General features: G+C 42.4%; 1 protein-coding gene across 1 annotated transcript in view; it reads left to right on the top strand.

Moving 5' to 3' along the window:
* The first annotated feature begins 17,061 nt into the window (after window positions 1-17,061).
* grm5b (glutamate receptor, metabotropic 5b) overlaps window positions 17,062-21,779 on the top strand; it is a 52,554-nt gene continuing 47,836 nt past the window's right edge. The window contains exons 1-3 of the mRNA XM_061073762.1: window positions 17,062-17,217; window positions 17,801-18,283; window positions 19,000-19,114. Of these exons, the coding sequence (XP_060929745.1) occupies window positions 17,062-17,217; window positions 17,801-18,283; window positions 19,000-19,114 (754 nt within the window). The remainder of the gene's footprint in view (window positions 17,218-17,800; window positions 18,284-18,999; window positions 19,115-21,779) is intronic.

Genomic DNA, 21,779 nt, shown 5'->3' with positions numbered 1-21,779 from the left:
GGGGCCGTCCTGTGACAAAGTCTGTGATCTCACTGTGATCTCATGCACTCTGTAAGACACACACACACACACTCCCCCCCACACACAGTCTTGCCTGAGGTATAGTGGAGCTGGGGTCAGCTGGTCTTAAGATAAAATTCAAGGGGAATAGGGAATATTATCCTGAGCATGTGATGGAGGGTGAGTGCACATGCTGGTGTATGACTGTGTGTGTGTGTTTGTGTGTGTGTGTGTGTGTGTGTGTGTGTGTGTGTGTGTGTGTGTGTGTGTGTGTGTGTGAAGCAACCCCTCCTCTTTGCAAAGCCTAGCCAGGAATTTATGCATGATCGACTGTGTACGTGCTGTTGAATCAGAATAAGTGAGAGATGATAAAGAAAGTTAAGGTAATGGTAAATCAGTATATTAATCTAATTCAAGTCTTGCAGTTGGTCAGTTTCTATTTTGGTTGAAGAAGTCCTGACCAGTAGGTCCACACCATTATGTGTTGCCCTTTGTCACAGAGGTGCACTGTACTGGTGTAACAGCTGATATTGTGTTGACTCCCTCTCAGCTGTTGATGAAACAGTGGTAGATGATGTTTATCCGAATCTATGTTGCTTTTATATGTATTTACTTTATTTATTAACTCAGACAAGGAGGTGAGGAGGTCACCCCTGTCTGTTTGGTTGTTAAGTTGTCGGTTTGCAGTATTACACAGTTCAACAACTGAACGGATTTCCTTGTTGGATGTGTGTAGGTCAGGGAAGTTGTATCAAGGCTCGCATCCAGGAATTTCTTTAAACTTTTCTTAAATGTTGCAGGGTTTTTAAACATATTCATAGTTTCCTGGTGAATAATTCATGGATATTGATGAATAAAAACACATTTAGGGAACTAATATCAATGAGAGTGCGAAATTTGGTGCAGCTTGACTGAGTTTAAAGGGATTCTGGAGGCCTTGGTGGAGGTATGCACTTATTTAGGTGCAGCAGAAAACTCTGAAATAAGAATGAAATTTCAAACAGAGCCATAAAATGAACATAATAGACGACATAAGGGACACCTGATTGATTTCAATATATACATTGTTAAGGAAAATTGTCTTTTCGTCCCTGATTGGCTTTCTCTGGTGAAGTTATGGTTTTATTACTTTATAGAAATAATTGGAGATGGGGTTCATACTGCACCAGCATTTAAAGTGACCGAAGTAGAAGAACTACGGTCTTAATGTCGTGGAAAACATTGGATCCATCTATCAACAGATAAAGCGCCACACGGTATTACAGCTCGGTCTTCTCTGATCGAAAAGGTCATGTGCAGTAATTGCTTCCTACTTGAACCAAGGGCTCCACTTCCTGCTCTCACACTAGATCTCTCCTGTTCAGAGCACGTCCACGTTAAACACTTGATTTGTGACCTTCGATGTTGTGCATGCTGATGTGAGTTTCACTCTCATTTTATGCCGCATAAATAAAAGCAGCCAGTGAATGAAATGATGAGAGAAAAAACAGTTGTTTGTTCAGACGACTCCCTCAAACAAAACATTTAATGTCCCTTGTGTTTTAATAACAAAATTACATTTTACTTAATACACCTTATTGTAAATCTAAGTTACATTTTTTGGGGGAATATTAAATGTTTTTCTTGAATTGCTGCTCCTCGACCTTCACCCTTCAGTAGTTTGTATATGTGAGAGGAACAGAAAAAAAAAAGAATATTCAAAATATTATAAAAACAATCAAGTAAAATCCATTTGGTAACAATACGATTTGAAAGATGGTTTAAAAAGACCAGACAGGCAAAGACAGCAATTATTGATATTATTTTTCATTATTATTATTATTGCATATAATAGTTAGGATTTAGTTATCATCTAGTGGAAGAAGCAGTTGAATGTTTCAACTAAACAAAGGTAGCAATATTCATCATTTCGATTTAATTAATCGGCTTTAAGCACCACTGAACTTACTTTCTATGAAGTATTTTCATTCTGATGGAAGTATAACCGTTATGAAATATAGATTAATAAAGTGAACTCAAGTTCACTATTCGAATAAATGTGTAGACTGTTATGGTTACTATCCAACACTAGGTTAAAGTAAGAATAAGAAAGTATACATTATACATAAGAAGAAATAATTTTGTTTTATATAATAAAACTGAGTATAAGGTGTATATTGTTCTGTGAGTTACAATCATGACGTTATTAATACACTAGACCTTTGACAGAGTTGTTAGCATCTGTTCCACAGCGTGACGATCATCCTCACGGACCAAGAATGTTCAATCAGTGGAGGTTTCTTGAAAACGAGAGAGAGCGACTCTCTCTCCTCCGCTCTTTGCCTCCTCGGGCATCACAAGCCGGTCACATGCCGCCGAGCCAGGCACGGGTTCAGCTTATCCCAGGAACCCGCTGGAGCGCACAGGAATGATCGTCACAGGATAAACCTGTGTGTGTGTGTGTGTGTGTGTGTGTGTGTGTGTGTGTGTGTGTGTGTGTGTGTGTGTGTGTGTGTGTGTGTGTGTGTGTGTGTGTGTTTTTTTCACCATTTTAGGACCTTTTCCAGCATAAACACTGATCTTGTTAGGACCAGTAGACCTCCTGGGGACCAGAACATCATTTCCAAACTCCTGGTTAATGTTAGGCGTAAGATGTGAATTGTGGTTAGGTTAAGGTTAAAGTCAGGTCTGAATCGGATATGGTTTTGATTAGGCTGTCCATTTCATTTTAGAGATATCTTCGCAGACTTTTGTGTGAGCGAGTGTGTGTGTGTGTGTTTGTGTACTTACTTATATCTTTGTGAGGACCCATTTGATTATAGACCTTATGAATAAAAGGCTATTACACCTGTTGACAGTAACATCCGCTGGTAGTTGTTAACATCTTCTGGTGGTTGGCAAGTACAGCAGAAGTCCTCCAAATGTGCAAGGGATATTCACCAGCCTGTCCCATTTTTTGAAAAAAATGTAAAAGAAGACATTTTGGCCGATCCCAATTTTTTCAAATCTAATTTATTAGATTTATTAGGGCCTAATCACACCATACATGATCTCAAGGCACTTTGCATATATGTCAATAATAAGGTTGGGACCTTATGGTGAAACTCAACAGTCACCTCAACAAGCAATAACTTTGGCATCTGCCTAAGATATATAAATACCATTAGGGTTGAGTTTAGGCATTTAGTTGTGATTGTTAAGGTAAGGGGCAAGGGAATGCCTTCTACCAAAGAGTGAACTTACTAAGATTGAAGTACAAGGCTGTGGGTTTGTGTGTGTTGGGTTTGCAGGGGGGGGGTCACTAGCTCTTACCAAGAATTTCACCTCCAGTAAAAAGTTCAACAACACAACAACCACGTGTGACAACGGGGTCACACATGATCGGTGTGTGATTGAGACTTTCTCATAAATCCTTCTCCTTCTCCTGTCTCCATCCAGCCACAAGAGGGCAGCATGATCTATTTATTGCTGCAACAGTGGATCAACACGTATGGTTTCTACAGCATGGTGTTGGTCACAGTTAGAGTTTCCGCCTCATCAGTTGTAATGAAGCAGTAGAAGAGGCACAACACTGATGCTTTGACTAACACGCTGGTGTTTATTATGTTTATTTGACTTTTCTTTACTTTGTTTCATAAAGCTTATCCATATTAAAATCAACCCTGCTACTGCCGCGCAGAGATGACAGATCGACTCTTCTGATTCCTACTACAGAGGAGAGACATCTTTTACACCCTGATGGCCCCGAGGGGTGATTTATCTCTCAGGTGGAACATGTGACAATCTGCTCCAAAGCAGAGGATTGCTTTTCTGTCCAACCCTGAAAGAAGGCTTTGCACTGGAGGTGTATAGGTGGCTTACAGGAAATGTCTTATAATTTATTGACGTATAGATGGCTGACATGATTGCTCCCAAATAGTAAAGCCCCCTGGTAACTGGCTGCAGAGTTGGTCACAAACCCGGCCTACTCCATAATAGCAGCTGGGACATGGACCCAACTAAAAAGGGAAAATATTAATAAAATCCCCCAAAGATGGTTTCTATTATTTAAGGTTATTCCTATCACACAGGCTTTTGTCCAAGTCCATGTTTCTGACAAGTTTGATTTTAATAATTTTTTGTGCAATAAGAATAGTGTAAGACGTTATTGACCCATGAGATTTGGATTAATCAATGGGAGCTCGATTCTGCAGCTCGACTCCCCAAACACTTCTTCAGAGACAGTGCAAATGTTCCCATAAATTTGGTGAAATGTCATGATTGACAACTGCGACTGATTTATGATTGATTGAGCACGTGTGTATTGGGACCTCGACCCTCCGGCTTCTACTGTGGAGACTCTGACGTCATCCGCACAATGTTTATGTTGATTGTTTGTATTAGTCTGTGGGTCTGTGTTCATGCATGTCAATGTGTGTTTCTGCCCACAACCACACAGTCAGTCAGAGGTTATGCCCTCCTGACTTCTGACCTAACGCTCCTCACTTGCATCAATCACAGTGAGTTAGATAGTTGTACTAGAGCTGAAGCCATTAGTCAGTTAATCAATCAGTTGACCAGCAGTATGTAGATAGGCAACCCTTTTGCTAATTGAGTTATTTTATAACAATGTCTTTTAATGAAGATTTCACTTGTTTCTGCTCATATGTGAATACTGTCTTCTCTTATAATAAACTGAACTCTAAAAAGGGGACTCTAAAACTTTTGATGAGTTTTGATAAATGTAAATCAATTACATCTGAAAAAAAATGATAAACTAAGTGACAATGGTGTATAAAAGTGATATTTTAGCTCTACTTTCACTGTTTACTTTTTGTTTACATTTTGATGACATCTGCAGGGAATAAATTCAAACACTGCTGCAGCCTGTGGGTTGTGTGGCGTCCCTGTTATCAGGGCGTCCTGGGTAGACAGAGACACCATGACAGCACGTCAACCCGCGCTGACAGTTCACATCGACGCTGAGGCTGCTTTTACTTTGTCTGCAGAGCCTGGCTGAGCCTTCTAAGGATCTGAGGACAAACCCTGTTTTTTTTATGTGCAATGAATTTGCATGTATAAAAAACTGATAAGCACAATTTGATGTTATATAACATATTAAAACCCACCTCTGCTCCAGTGGGCTTCTCTTTTCAGGTCATTTTCTCCCTTGCAGTTGCATTGAACTTCAACTTATGTCAACCTTTGAGCAGAGTGGAGTTGTGCAAGTTGTGCAAGTTGTGTGTGGAAGTAGGTGGGAAGATCTGCCTTTTGTGTCGAAATGTCATAGGAAAAATGTTGTTTCTATGGTAGCCAGCGACATTATTTCCACCAGCATCCCAAAGCATCAAGGCAACAGGCTTATTAAAGAATAGAAAAACCAGGGTGTGAATATTTTCTGCTCATCACACGCGTGGTTCACATTAAAACCCAATTTTCTCTCTGTCAATGATGCAGGACTCACATTACTTGAGAGTGAATGTTTCATAAGCGACATCCTCGTTTCAGTGTTGGCATTATGTGGCTCTACCTTTTTTTCCCCTCTCTCTCTCTATTTGTCCTACTTAGAGTGTGAATATCGCAGACAAGTGACAACCCTGTAAATCCTCCATGTGTCTATGGCAACCATTGGTATCCAGTGTTTTTCTGAAATGCCATTGAATAATTGATTTGCCGACTGTGACACTGACTGTTGTGCTTGTGATTTTTGCGGAGGAGTGCGGTAAAACATTATTTCACCCTATAGACGTTTATATGCGGATGATGAACACTTGTACATAATCAAACGCACGCACGCACACACACACACACGCATTGTTGTGCCACTGTAATCTAATTTTCGTGGAAATAGGGGACCTGTCACTATGTGATGCATTCCGCCGTAGCCCACACACTCTGCTTAACAGTGTCAGTGTCATAATACACACATGCAGTGCGCTAACTGGATGATTTTCTTCTATCATGTCTTTCAATCCACAGCGCTCCATCGCACATCATCGATTTGTCTCACTTTCATCAATAGTGATTCATCTGTTGAGCCAAACTTGCATCAATAATGTCTCAAGTGTCCCTCTTAGAGAATGATGAATTGAATTATTGTGTATTAGCCTGCGTGATTGAGCGTTAGAGAGGGAGATTGACCAGCATCAAATGAGACTAACTGAGCTGATCTATTGGCTGCTTGTTGAATACTACAGCAGCGATTGTTTGCCAATGATCATTCCAGCACTAGTTTTTGTCTGTTCAAAACAACTTTATTGTAAAAATCTAAATAAATCAAGGACAAGGCGAGAAAAGACTGAGGAAACTTGTGGAGCATGGTGGACGCCTCTGTGACTGAACAAGGACATTGTGTGTTCATTTCCTGCATCGTGGTCAGGTCCTCTTGCATGGAGTCTGCAATGTTGCCACGCCATGTTGAATGGACAGACTAATCCCAAGAAAGGGTGTTTCACATTTTATTGTTACCCCAGGGCTGTGCAGGTTATCTTACATGCTGCAAGTGTGAGTTGAGAGTGAGGCTATCCAATCGGTTACGATTTGCAGCATAAACCACTAGATGCCACTCAGTCCCACACACTGAACCTTTTAGACTATTAGCATAATATCAATTGGAAAATCAATAAAAGGATTTTATTACATTGTCCCTTCATGAGACATGGCCGGAAAATTCCTCTGAGTCCATTTCAGTTTCTGCTGACCAGCCAAAAACTAACTCCCACAATAACCCTTTGAGCAGTTATCGCTAGTAATTCAGCTTTAGGGATGTTGATACTCAGTATGTGTTACGGCTCTTGGAAACGTACACACACACAAACACACACACACACACACACACACACGCACACACACACACACACACACACACACACACACACACACACTCACATACACGCTCACACAAACACGCACACACACACACACTCACACTCACACACACACACAAAGGCACTTATCAAATAGTGTGAGTACAAGAGTATGTTTCTGTGCATTTGCACTCGTCTGTTCTCCTGTTAGCTCATTTGTTCGTGTCAAAACAAGCCCAGAAAGGGAAACAAAGAGAGAGTGAATGAGATAGAGGTCAGGGTTAGTAAGGCTATCACTGTATCAGCTAAAGCCTGCGTGTGTGTGTTTGCGTGTGTGTATGTGTGTGTGTGTTTGTGTGTGTGTGTGTGTGTGTGTGCTCTTTTAATGGTCCACTAATCCCAAATGCATTTGGCTGGCAAATTAATCCAAGCCTTGTCATAGCCAAGCTTCTAACCCCCCCTCCATCCTACACACACACACACACACACACACACACACACACACATACACACACACACACACACACACACACACACACACACACACACACACACACACACACACACACACATCTCTCCTTCTTCCTCTAAGGCTACTCTCTCCATCAGTATCTATCTCCAGATGGTATCTTGGAGGTAGGTGTGATGTCGACATACACACACACAGAGAGAGAGAGAGAGAGAGAGAGAGAGAGAGAGAGAGAGAGAGAGACAGAGAGAGAGAGAGAGAGAGAGAGAGAGAGAGATGACCTGTGACGCGAGCGGAGCCTCCTCATTGGAGCGCATGGCGCGGCGTAGAGAAAGAGAGAAAGAGAGAGAGAGAGAGAGAGAGAGAAAGAGAGAGAGAGAGGACAGGGGGGTTCATTTGTTGCCATAGTGAAAAAGTAGATTAACCAGCGCAGGAGCATGATGCCCTGATGGAGGCGTGAGGGACGCTGTGTTTCTCCAGGAGCTCTTCACCTGTCCTGCAAGCAAAGGTATGTCACTTCATTCCTCCACCGTGCGTTGTTTGTTCCATCCGTGGATGGAAGCTGCTGCCGGCGCATGGTTTTGGTTATGAAGACACATTTTCTCATGCATGTATTTGTATTTCCACCACCAGTCAAGTTCATGGATTCTACATGGGAGTGGAGCTCCGATTTGGAGCCCAGGGTTGAGTCTAATTTCAGGAGTAAACTCATCACTAAACAACCTCCGCTGTCTCACTCCATCGGGAGACTGTGCTCACACTCAGCCGACACCGACCTGAAAGTACATATGGTATATTTTATAATCTCTCACAGCTTAATTTCCTTTAGTGCAATATGCATGTTGGTCTAATATGACAGTGTTGTGTAGGCCAGAAAGTCACATTGCCAAACGAGCTGATAGTTTACATAAAATCCCCCATATCCTTACAGTCATCTTTATTGTATAAACAAATAGGTTGGTTAAATATTTATTGGTTGAACTACCATTAGGAAAGGATCGATAAAGGTTAAATTAGGCTATATTCTCATGCACGACCCTGGAATAGCTGGTGCTCGCTGGCATTGACAGTCGCTGTCAGTGTGCATGGAGACGTTTGCAAAGCAGCAGGATGTTTCCATCAGATTTATATCGATTTACTTGATCCGTAATGATTCGATCCCTGCGGGTGTTTTAGGTGGACGCCAGGCGGAGCTGTATAGGTTAATGGTTCTTTACTCCTGTGACCGCTAGGAAACTTCACATGCCATCGATCCCCGTCCCCTGCGTCGTTATCGTTATGTAGTGTCACCTCTGATGTCTGTGTGATCAGAGGAGGAGAGGAGGGGAGGAGGGGAGGAGGGGGGCATAACTAATACACCAGTGGAGAGGGGGAGACTTTATACTGGTGTTTGCATTTTGGGGGATCTGCGTCTATTTATTCTTTCTTTCAGCATGTGAAATAAAAAAATGAGCAGGATTTAATAAGGCTGAGATAAAGAGACAGAGAGAGAGAGAGAGAGAGAGAGAGAGAGGGGAGGGAGAGAGAGAGGGAGAGGGAAGAGGGAGAGAGAGATAGAGAGAGGGAGGGAGAGTGTAAAGCAAACCATAATTTTTAATTAATCCTGTTAACTGTAAGTTTTTTATATCATAAAAGCTGCTCCACATTCGTTCCTTATATATGTATCACCTTGGTGGTGTTAGCTGACACCACCAAGGAGGTGTCAGCTAACGTTGAAACAACAAATACGTGAATTCATGCAAAAAATAAACGAGCAAAATAAATATATACGAATAAATAAATACATAAACAAATAGGAGCGAGGACAGGGCGAATCATACGTAAAGTTAGATACCAGTCACAAATTTCATCTGTTTGTGTTTAGTTTATTTTTAAGTTTAAATTTTAAATTATTATGGCGACACTTTAAGTAATCTAAATATGGTCAGGCATTGATCCGGACACCAGTGCTCTACTCTGATTGGCTGAATCCTTCTCGGACCCTGAACAGGTGTTCCAGCTGCTGCTTCCTGTTGCTCAGGTAACCTGTTCAGTGGTGGTAGGACTTGTTATTGTAATGGGTGGAATGGGTTGAGGTCCAGAATGGCAGAAGAACATAAGGACAGAAGTGAAGTTGTGGAAACATGTGGAGACAGACTTTGAGCACATGGAGCGAGCACTCATTTTCATAGTGACTCCATGTTTTATCAGATATGATTATGAACCCTTGAATTATACTGAGGGAGTGAAGAGAAGTGGCCCAGCTGCAGTTCGAGTGGGAGAGCGGTTCTCCTGTAGTGAGTCTGGAGTCTGCACAGCAACTGTTTGTCTGGTTTGTCGTCTCGCACCACATCAGGTAGACACAGGAGGAGAAGGTGACGAGAACAAACTCTGTCCTGCAGCCAAAAAAACAAGAGAGGAGGTGAAAATGAAGAGGTGACTGCTGTCAGAGAGGATAGGAGAAGAGGAGAGGAGAGGAGAGGGCTGGGGAGACAGGAGGATACAGCTGGAAAAAGATAAAAAATGTCAGGGGTAGAAGTGGAGAGGATATTAGAGGAGAGGAGGAGCAGAGGAGCAGAGGAGGGAGGGTGGGATGAGGGAGAGGAGCGAGGTGTTTGGAGACAGGCTCAGGTGTGCGTGACTGGAAAACGGAGCTGGTCCTGCACACACGCACACAGACAGCAGCTCCGGTGCGTGTCTGACATTGGGACCAGTGGCTCCCCAGTGGGAACCAGTGGGAACTGGGACCGGGCAGACACCGGCTGTACAGGTCCCCACAAGGTAAGCGTTACTGGGAGGCGCTCATTGAGGATTTAGTGCAGACACTCGCTTTTATCGCAGCGTCCCTGCGGGGACTCGCAGTTGCTTGTGGACTAGTTCTCCTTGATGGAAGGTTACTGTGGTGATGTGGCAGCCCAGTTAGAGGAGGCAGCCGGCTGCACAGACGCAGGGAGATTCCAGTCATGCCAATAAGACACAGAGGCGTCAGAAAGCCGCTTCTCATCCGCGCATGCTGGAGACATGTCCATTTCACACCGTGTCTCTGTCATGTTTTCGCTCGTAAAACGTGAGTGTGTGTGTGTGTGTGTGTCAGATCTCCCATTGCGGCTGCAAGGATGCTGCGCTGCACCAGTCATTGTTGTTGTCTGTGGATTTTTTAGGGGGGGGGGGGGGGATTTCTCCTTGGAGAGATATGCAGGGTCCGTCTTTAACTGAGCATGCGATGTGTGGAGTCTGGATTCATATGCACAAAGTCGGGATGAGGGTGATCGACGACCGGACACGTTGCAGGGTGAAGTGCTTTGAGGTCAGAGCTTGTTCTTGGGGGAGTTGTGTCTGTCACACCTCGTCTGGTGTCGCTGCAGCAGGTTCGAGTCCTGTTGGTGCCTCCTGACAACACTGATTAGACATGTTCCACTGAGGCAACGGCATGTTTTACATTGACTTACACTTGTTGGATATCTGATACGTTGGCTCTGTCATTGGCTTTCAGAGGGATCCGGATGCCCTTAGTGGTTTGATAAGGTCATTTATTATGCTGTGTGTTTGTTGAGTCTTGTTTAGCTCCATAGCTGACTGACAGAAGTAAAAAATCGAATTACCTGCTGCAGTCAGGATATGCAACAGGAGATCCGGCACTGTAGAGCTGACCGATAAAACATTAATTGTCACAAAAAAGCAATATAATGTTCATATGTGTTTATTCTGATGCATTGTGCACAGTGAGGAGGTATAACGCACAATTGATCGACCTCAGATTTGAACAATGTTTTGCTGTTTATCAAGCATTTATCATTCTCTGCTCACAAAGAAGATTTTAGGACCACAACCTTCACCCATGAGCAAAAATCTGTCTTTAAACTTAAAAGAAATAGTAAGTGACATTTATCGTGATAATTATTAATATTTACTGATACAAATATCTTAATTTTGATATGATCTTTGGCTGTATCGACCAACTCTGTCACTATGAGGAAGACTATAGAATACAGTACAGATCTGAATGCGAACGTTTAAAAAAAGTCAATAATTAGAGATGTTAAAATAAACATACCAAACTTTGTGGTTTTCTGGGGCTCAGGTGCGTAAAATAGTCCCTCTGACACACATGGGAACACAGGGCACATGGAGAAACACTGTCACACGCCCACTCAGCAAAAAACCTTCCCAAAATATGGCTGCTTCCTTAAATTGTCATCAGAAAAAGCAGGATGACCTATTTTAGTTGCCAGCAAGTGATAATGCTTTGGTGTTGCAACTGTTTGCATATGTTTCCCCTCCAAATTCAAGTCCTCAAGCTTTGTGCTGTAACATAGATGAGTACAGTCTGACAATCTTCCCCTTATCCAACCAATCAAAAATATTCAGTCTGGAGTTTTTATAGTCAAAATCCTCCTATTATTAAGAGAGCAAACCTCCAGACGAAGCCCCCTACCCAGTCATTCATTTCAAACCATAGACTGTACATAAAGAAGGATGATGCGTCTCCACTTCCTCCCACTATCCTGATATGACTGCTAGGAAGATATATGTAGATATATTAGCTATAGACTCCAGTCTTAGCAGCCGTCAATGATGATATATAGCCTCATTTTTTTAGCATCAATAAACTAATTTAAACCAAACTATTAAAAAAATACTCTTAACTCCTTTAAACAACAGAAACCAATTTTGCGAAAAATCTATTTGACGTGTACCTTCTAGTTTGGGCTGTGCCCCATCCACTTACATGGAGGCGGCCGGATTTTTTTTTTTTTTTTTGGAGGCGGCCGGATTTATGAACTATACTGAAACTAGCCACCAGGGGACAATCAAGCCACTTTGGCTTTACTGTTAGGGCCATCGTAATACAGTCTGTGTTATAAACACAAATATCTGTGTCATGCAGAACAAGAGAGAGGAAATAAGTGTGAGGGATTTTTTTTCTTTTATTAATAAATTGTAATTGTTTAATGTGTTTAACGAGCAGTAAATTAAATGCTTTCTCAACCAATAAAACAGTGTGTCAGCACTAATGAAAGTCATTGAACTAATGTAAAACAGACAGGAGGGTAGAGTGTTTGTCTCTCCGAGTTGTGTGCTTATACCTCTGTGCACAAGTTGAATTGAAAGGTTTTAAAATGCCCCTGTGCGTAGTTTGGATAGAACCAGAGATATAACTGTCTAATGGTGTGTGCGATGATGTTTGTTTAGGGAATGAGGATTTGATTTTCTTTTTCTTTCCCATCTACAGTTAAGCCCACGCAATGCAATAGAGACACAGAGGGGGGAGTGTGACAGAGACACAGTGTGCTCTTGACTGAAGCTGATTTCAGAGATGGTCTGAAATCGGCACAATTTTCTTGTGTTTTCTGGGCTGTTTGCGAAAACGCAAATGGCCCAGTCAAACGCTCTGGATATTCCCTGCCAGCCCCCTGATGTCCGTAAAATGTCAGCGTGAGCCCATTTCTGGAAAATTAACAGCGAGCAAGTGATGAAGACGTCTCTTAACGCACAATGGATGCAAAACTGCTGGGAATAGATGTATCTTTTGAAAAAGAGGTGCCATATACATAGATGACACCAACAAGATGTCAACTCAGCGTTTGGTGATAAATGCAGTGGCAGGTGTTGATGTGCTGTAAACAAAACACTTTGCTTGCTGCAGCTGAATTTATACATCCTGTCCTGCCTCTTGCATCACGCAGACACCACCCATCGCCTGAATGCTCTGGACATTGTCCTGAGGATGTCCGACTGTTCTTCGTATGTGAAAGGCTAACTTCAGAAAGTGTCAGTTTTCAGACATCTTTGTGAAAGTGATAAGGTGACCTGCAGTAATTGAGCTGCAGCCAGTATAGACCGGCTGCAGGACTAAGTCCACAGAATCAGTTGTTGTCGTTGTCGTGAACGCTCTGTTTGGGTGATCAACAACGCTACTTACTTTGAGTCCCAGTAGCCCCCCTGTTACAGAGTGCTGTTGCCTCTTAATTAGACTTTAACTAATATTGACCGTATCGTGAGGCCATATTGCACCAAATCTGACACTGCACTTCCTCAGGCCCTTAACAATACAAATGACAAATAGTAAGATGAATGGTCCCCGAGATATGCGAGCTACATACAGACACGGATTTCTGGAATTAGTCGATGGGTGTATCTCTGTCCATATTAAGGAGTGAGTGAGGAGAGTTTGGAAATGATATTTGAATCTTTACATGAGTGTGTGAACAGATAAATAGAGAGGGAGGAAGAGACAGAACAGCATCAGCGACACAGAGCGAGTGAGCTCAGTTGGATTTGCTCAGTCTTGCTGCAGCAGTCGGTCCTGTTACCATCCTGACACTGTCCTGTTAATTACCTTCACTCAGACTCTGTGTCCCCTGATGCTTCTTTTCATCGCACTCTCCTCCTTTTTTCTTTAATCTCCCTCTCTGTCTCCGTTTCTCTTCCTCTACGCTATACACTCCCCCTTTCTTTCGCTCCCCTCCCTTGTCCCCCTTTCTTCTCTTCCTCTCTCCATCCTCCCACCCTCTGCGAGCCATGTCCCATCCCCATCCTCCATTGCTAGACTTTCACCACACCCCACCTTCACCTTTTTCTCCTCCGTTCTCTCCGTCATCCCCCTCCCCCCATCCAACTAACCAGCGACCTCACTGTCACGACCTTGATCCTGTTTTGCATTGGCATTTGATGCCATCCTCTGCCGTCCAAACTGTCCCAGCTCCCCTGCTGTTTACGGTCAATTACCTTGCTCCAATGCCGTAAAGTAAAAGTAATTGTGTAGCTCTGAGGTTAAGCAAATTATGAAGCTCGCCCATTAATGCAGAGGGATGGCTACTTGAAAGTTTACTCCAGGGAGTTTGGTTGACACAGTATGTTTGGTGTACATTGGTTGGAATCATCTACTTAGTGGTTGACTTAGAAAATAAATACATGAATTCTGTAATTTATAACAACATGGTAAATGTGATTGTGGATGGATGTGAACTGGTTTTAAGAGGCTTTCAAACGATCAGTGACTCCTGCACAAATTTTTCCGGAGGGCCTGTAGTCAGCTGCTCCACACATTTTCCGAAAATTATTGTCAGCCCCCTAGTCAAATATCCGGAAGATTTACAAAGAGCGAGTGAGGGTGTTGATTATGTTTCTAACATGTGATGGACTCAAAGCTGGAAGAACAAATGTGTCAGGATGATAATTTGAACTGTGATGATAGTGATGCAAGGAGCTCACTTTGGATAGAACACCCAAAATCCAGTATTGAAGTATCAGTACTAGGGTACCCAGGTTGCAACCTAACCCAAGTTTTGTGGAAATCCATTCAGATGTTCTTGCACAAGGCTGCTGAGAAACAAACAAACAAACCAACCATGAAACAAAGAGACAGGGGTGAAAACATAGAGGACTTATAAAATAAATTAAAAATAAAAATGGTGCAGCCTGATGGTTTCTGTGACCTTGTTGGTGTCATGGTTTCTACGAGTAAGTGCTGTATAAAACCAAAGATTCCTCACTGCAGCTTTGAGGTGTGATTGTTGTGGTTATTAACATTATCGTGACACAGTGGTGGCCGTGCTCAGTAACAGTGATTTAGAGCCGTTCCCCAGGAAGAAGAGGGCAAGGCCAGACGGCTGGCGTAGTGTTTGTAACACCTCCATACGTAAATGAATTACACTGATCTAGAGCCAGACCCTCACTCATCTCATTAACCTTCATCTAGAACAAACAATCACTGCTCAATATGTTGTATAGTATAATGGCCACTGATTTCATAAGCAGCAGCTTGTTTCTATTAGGGCTGGGCAATGATTAAAAGTTTTAATCGCGATTAATCGCATGATTTCCCTGATTAATCACGATTAATCGCATTTGTATACGCAAAATCCAATAATGAATTAAAAAGTAGTGTATAACGCAATTTTATTTTCAATGTTCTGCCATATGAACGAAAGTGCCATAACATTTGTTTTGCAAACACTTTTAACATCAGCATTTAATACAGTAGCAGTTAAATAAAATATTCAGTGTAAATCTCAACTTAACAATGTTATCAAAGCAAATACAAAGTTAAAGCTCAATGCCACTGCCAGGGCATTAATGTTATCCTCTTCGTTATGAAAAATGTATACTCCTCCCTGCGTCTAACGTAGTCTGCCGAAGCCTCGCTCCACTCGCTGTTTCGTTGAGTGATTTGCTGATATCAACTGTGTGTTTTGCATTCAGGTGATATTTTAGACTGGAAGTACTCCGGTGATAAGAAAATTCACCTCGGCAGTGGCTACAAATAACTTTGGTTCTGTCGACTCCGCCGTCTGGAAGGACTTTAAAATTAAAATGGCCATGTAAAAGCTCCGTAGCCTTATCCATGGTTGTTTATCCGCCAATTATTTTCTTTTTTCCGGTTCCGCAGCATTCAGCAACAGACTTTCATAAAATAAAAGCCTGACTTTCACAATAAAACAATAAATAATCAAACCTGAGTTAATGCGAGATAAAATAATTAGTTGAGTTAAATAAGTGATGAGTTAACTCGTAATTAACTAGTTAACTTGCCCAGCCCTACTTCCTATATGTTAATTAAAGTATTGTGAAATTGACATTCGCTCTGTGAGCACGTGAACGTCAAGTGACAGATATGAGCTCAGGCCTGTAAGGAGGGAAAACACATAATTGTTCGACCTGAGATTCGTCAAATGTTTTGCTGTTTATTAAATGCTTGTCACTCTCTGCTCATAAAGCGTTTGAAACCACAACCTTCAATTAGGAGCAAAAAGTCTTTAAACTTATGTGATAATTATTGATACTGAGTGATATTGTAATTTTTGATCGTATGGCCAGGTCCTAGTTTCTACTGTTATTTCCCAGTTTCCCCATGCACTTCACAATATATTAACCTAATTTTGATGGGACTCACATGTTTCCATGTCAAAATTGGAGCTGATGAAAAAGTAGAAGTACATTTAGCCACAGTTTTAAATGCACTTGTCTAAAGAGTGTTATTATGAAGGTGTGTCAAGCCTAAAGGGATAGAAATGAAAATGTACTTATTATCTACTCACCACTATGTTGATTGAGGGGTGGGTGAAGTGTTTCAGTCCACAAAACACTTCTGGAGTGACATGGGTAAAAAGCATTGGAGCAGAATCCAATACAATTGAAGTAATGGGTGACCAAAGCTTCAGACGTAATAAAACAACAGAAAAAATATAAAAATAACCTTCATACTGCTCGCTGGTGTCCATAAACCCCCCGCTATTTTCTCCACTTCCGTTGGACCTTTAGGCTTAAAACACAGGGTAAATGACGCCTTCACCCCCCCGTCCACCGGCATAGTAGATAATGAGTGAGTTTTCATGTCTGGGTGAACTATTCCTTCAACACAGAAGGATGTGTTTGCAGACAGCTTTTATAAAAGTAAATATAGGTCAAACTAATGAATTACTGTCTGTGTGGTTTGTGTGTTTGTAAAATCCAACTTCAGCAAAGATTTTCAAATTCTAACAGCGTCTTCTTTGCTCACAGGTTCATGTGATCATGTCTTTTTCATCTGTTCTTGTGGATACTACTTTCTAATTGGGGGAGCCCGGAGTTATGTCAGCCAATGAGACTTAACCCAGATTTTCTTTTGAATTTCCCAGGTTGCACTGCTGCACTGTAGTGATGGTGCCACCTTGAAAGCCGAAGGAAGGAAGAAAATTAAAGAGGAAGGAATATAACAATCAACCATTTTCCAAAAATTTCCTCTGTGCCCCGATCCTGCCATGGAGAGGATAAGCGTTTGTCGGACACGTAGTTCCCAGTGACGACTCTGCACGATAAAACTGCTCTGAGATCTGCTGCTCCTTCTGTTAACCTTACGGGACCAAGATGACCCTTTGGCTGCTGCTAGTTCTGTCCATTTGGGTTGGACCTGATCGAGCCGGCTCCGCCCATTCCAACGAACGGCGAGTTGTAGCACACATATCTGGCGACATCATCATCGGAGCCTTGTTCTCCGTCCATCACCAGCCTCCTGCTGACAAGGTAATTTGTGTTTTTGTGCTTGTGAACATGCAGGATTGTTTTTGAGTGATATAATTACAGGATTTGAGTGTTTGTGACAGTACATTTTCTGATTCACTGACTTTCACGTGTCATCGCTCCTGGGCTTGAGAAAAGCTCTTTTAAAAATGTTCTTAGAGTTGAGACAGAAAATGTCTAAAATGATGGTTAGGATCATTACTGGATATAATTTTTGGCCCAATTTGCAATGTTTTGTGCAGAGTCATAATGTTGCTCTGCTTGTTAGGAGCCAATTTGTAGTACCTCTGTGTGAGTCCATGGACATCCAGGCTCCATTAGCTAACACCACTGACTTTTAAGCGTTTTTCCATCTCATTATGGATAATTGCAAACTGGAAGAAAATCACTTTTTGAACATGGCAGCCACGTGAACATAAAACCAGTTCTAGCCCAGCAGTGATGCAGCCATGCATTCAAATCTTGAGCCTTAATCTTTGTGTCTGAGTAATAAATGCCATTTACAGCACTTTTCAGCATATAGACAACATTGTTACCTAAATGTTGTTGCAATTTTATCTTGTTTGATTCCATCTTGTCTGCGCAGGTACACGAGCGCAAGTGTGGTGCAGTGCGAGAGCAGTACGGGATCCAGAGGGTGGAGGCCATGATGCACACGCTGGACCGCATCAACAGGGACCCGCACATCCTTCCCAACATCACCCTTGGCTGTGAGATCCGGGACTCGTGTTGGCACTCGGCCGTGGCTCTGGAGCAGAGCATCGAGTTCATCCGGGATTCGCTTGTCTCATCCGATGAGGCGGAGGAGTGGGGCGGAGGAGGCTCTTGGGGAGGAGGGGGAGGAGGAGGAGGGGGAGGAGGTGGGGGAGCTGGGGGAGGGGGAGGTGGCGGAGGACCGACAATGAAGTGCGCTGACCCCTCTGCCACTCCGATGCGGGGGAAGAAGCCTATCGTGGGGCTGATTGGACCGGGGTCGAGCTCAGTGGCCATCCAGGTTCAGAACCTGCTACAGCTGTTCAACATACCACAGATTGCCTACTCCGCCACCAGTATGGACCTTAGTGACAAGGTGAGGCCATGTACTTCAATCCAAATTACTACTAGTTACTGGCAGCAGTTGTAGACCCATGCATATAAAGGCTCATTTGTGCTGCCTTTAAGTATGAAAAGAGGTACGTCTGTTTCAAATGATGTAGCCGTCACTCCCCATGTAATTCCCGGCATCTTTTACGTTGCCATGGTTGTTAAGCAGTACCTCCAGGAGAGGAAGTGCAGAGTGGAGATTTTCTGAAATCAAGAAAACATGGCGATGGAGGAGGTTGTGATAATGTTTCTCTTAAGAGGAAAAAGTGTCTGTTCCTCCCTTTATCAAGGCAAAGTAACATCGTATTGATACTTGTAGTTTCCCACCAACTCTAGAGCCCATTTTTCCATTTATCAAAAAAAACACTAACGGCCACAAACACTAGCCACCTACACTGCCCCCCATGATTTCCGGAGGTACTGCTTTGTTTTGGATGCCCTTATCCATAAGCTTTCAGAAGACCTGCACAAATACAGATTTAATGTACTGAGTATTCCCTAACCCTCTACATATATATACATAAACTGTTGCACATGAATGAGCCTTTAGGGAGTTGTTAGAGAGAGATTATATTGCTGCAACCTGAATTTGAATGTTACAATATAAAATGACCCATTGCTTCCTAGTAACTGATTTATAATGAATGATATTATAGATCCTGACAACTCAACTTTTCATTGATTTTACTTCCATTGTCTCAGAGCCTTTATAAGTACTTTATGCGGGTGGTGCCTTCAGATGCCCAGCAGGCAAGAGCCATGGTGGACATTGTCAAGAGATACAACTGGAGCTACGTGTCTGCTATTCACACTGAAGGTACCGCTACCCACACAGTCTGTCTTTTGAACTTCTCTTCTCAGCTCAGACATGCCTGTGCCAACTCTCCTCTTTTTGTTTTGTTCTCTCTTCCTCTCTCTGTCTTGGTGCTATGGGCTTGGCTCCTCATATTCATTTCACTGATATCTTGTCCACCTGTTTTATCTGCAGTAGCACTATATGTAGAAAGTCCTTGATTGCGCTCACATGTCCAGTTGTAAAAGAAAACTGTAGCTGCTTCCCCAAAAAACAAACTTTTTCAGAAAAGATTTTTCAGTGACAAGGACAAGAAGAAAGAGGGAGTTTAGGGAGAGGGGTTTGTGCTGCACTGTGGTAGAGAGGGAGGTGCTTTCAAAAGAGATGAGTTTTCAGCTCGTGGAAGGATAGGAGATATAAAATAAATCACAGTCATTTTGGTTGAAACTAGCGGGATGCCAAGAAGTTGATGAGGTGGAATTCCCATAAAACGGCAGAGAAGGTCAGCAGGTAACGGCTGGAGGACAGAGGAGCCAATGGGGACAACAGGTGGTTGTCACGGTGCCAGAAATAAGTGTCTGGGGTAAAGCAGACATTGTGCCACAGAGCATGATCAAAGGAAGATGAAGCATTGTGTGTCATCATCCTTAAGTATCTTATAACTCAAACCAATATGAGCCAGTATCTTTAGAATGATAGAGGCAGGGAAAATATGTATGGAGGTTTACTCACTCACTCGTTCACAGGTTGAGTCACTTGGTTTACTGGTGCCTCCGCAGTAAACAGTGTGACAGCCACAGGAAGTGGAGGACAATGCACTGACTGTGTGTTTGTCTTGTTGAACCTGGTGTGTGATAAAGAGCAATAAACACACACACACACACACACACACACACACACACACACACACACACACACACACACACACACACACACACACGAACATGAACACCTCTAACACACTTGCACATGAACACCTCCAACACACACATGCCTTTGGCATTGCCTGAGGACAGCATTTGAATTGATGAAGTGTGCGAGTGTGCGAGAGGTGTTAGAGGTGATCATATATGTGTGTGTGTGCACTAGATGTTTGCTAATGAGTGTAGAGAATGAATTAGACGTGGGTGTATGGAATTTGTGATGAGGAGGAACAAACGTAATGTGATGCAGTTGTTGACTTCAAAGTTATAAAATATGCTACACAAATATAGATACTTGTGCAGTATTTAAAATCATTTAAATTTTGAAAATGAGTAAAAAAAAAAGCAACAAATTATTAAATTTGATGTAATAAATTTATCTGATTAAGTAATTTAAATGTAGAATAATATAGAATATTTGAAGCAATTGATTCAAATTGATTTAATCCTGTAAACACACTAAATCATGAGAGAGATTTGAAATAAAACAAACTAAACTCTGCTAACAACAGTTTTTTCACAATATGTATTAAACAATGTTTGCAATCTGTCTACATACAGTATGTTTATATGTTGATTTACAGAAGAATCCCCCTGCATATCTCTAACATTACAGTATCAGACACAACATTTGTCTTCTGTATGACATTTACGTTTGCCTTCTCATGAGACTGACCTCCATATATATAATATATATGTGTGTGTGTATTTGGCCTTGCTGTTGTGTTGCTATTAATCTTAGCTGTAAGACAGGGAGGGTGTGTAAGTGTAGGCATTAGTGTTTACGACAGTACTCGTCAGTCTGTGTACCACTGTGTGTGTGTTTGTCAGGAAAGCATTGGTCTTTTTATTTGTTCAGACAGGTGTGTTTGACCTTGGAACTGGTCCTCAAGGTCGCCCGCTGCCTCCGACAACACAATCGCTCTCAGACACTTAGAGCCAGAGAGAGAGGGGGCGGGGGAGGAGGCGGCAGAGAGAAAGAATTTGGAAGGGATGGGAGGAAAGCGAGAGGAACAGAGAGCGAGAGAGAGAGAGAGCGATGAAGAGCAGAGGCAAGGGATAGGAAAGACATCAGAGGGGCAGAGAGAGTTAGGGGAAGGCTGGGAGGACTACGAAGCAGGAACGGAGGAAATAAAGGGTTTATTGAGGAAAAATGAGGAAGAAAAAATGGGTGTGAGGGACGTGGGAGGAAGAGAGAATGGGGAAAGCAATGATTACAGTGCCAGAAAACCACAGAAGACAGAGTACAAGTGTGTGTTTGTGTGTAGTGCTAGCGATAGATAAGAGTGTACAGGAGCTGCAGATTCTGAGAAAGATGGTCGAGGGGGCTCAAGTTTACAGCGACTCATTAATTCTCTGCATTAACATTTTGCATCTCGAGGCAAGAGATTATGGAAACTGATATGCAAGAAGCTGAATAATACATGTAATATCACAGCGTAATTACAGTGAAATAATGAAATAATATTTGAGGGGAGTATACCGTGAGTATTACTCTCTCATCGGGAGATTACATGCCCTCTGGGTTTGACAGTATCTCTTCCCAGTTGTGGCTGCAGTGCTGGAAATCGATGCACAGTCCAGTGCTGCTCTAGGGTGTGAGATGGACATGTAGAAACTCAATCATACAAAACAACAGGGTCATGCTGTCACACATGTTTTAATGAGAGCAGCTGGTTATGAGATTACGTCAAAATCCATTCCTCAAACATTAGATAATAGCAATGTTGCAAACCTGAGAAACACTGTCTCAGTCAGGCTCATGT

This window comes from Limanda limanda, chromosome 6 (assembly GCF_963576545.1).
Source record: "Limanda limanda chromosome 6, fLimLim1.1, whole genome shotgun sequence".
Taxonomy (NCBI): domain Eukaryota; kingdom Metazoa; phylum Chordata; class Actinopteri; order Pleuronectiformes; family Pleuronectidae; genus Limanda; species Limanda limanda.
This window is presented reverse-complemented; position numbering and strand designations above follow the sequence as displayed.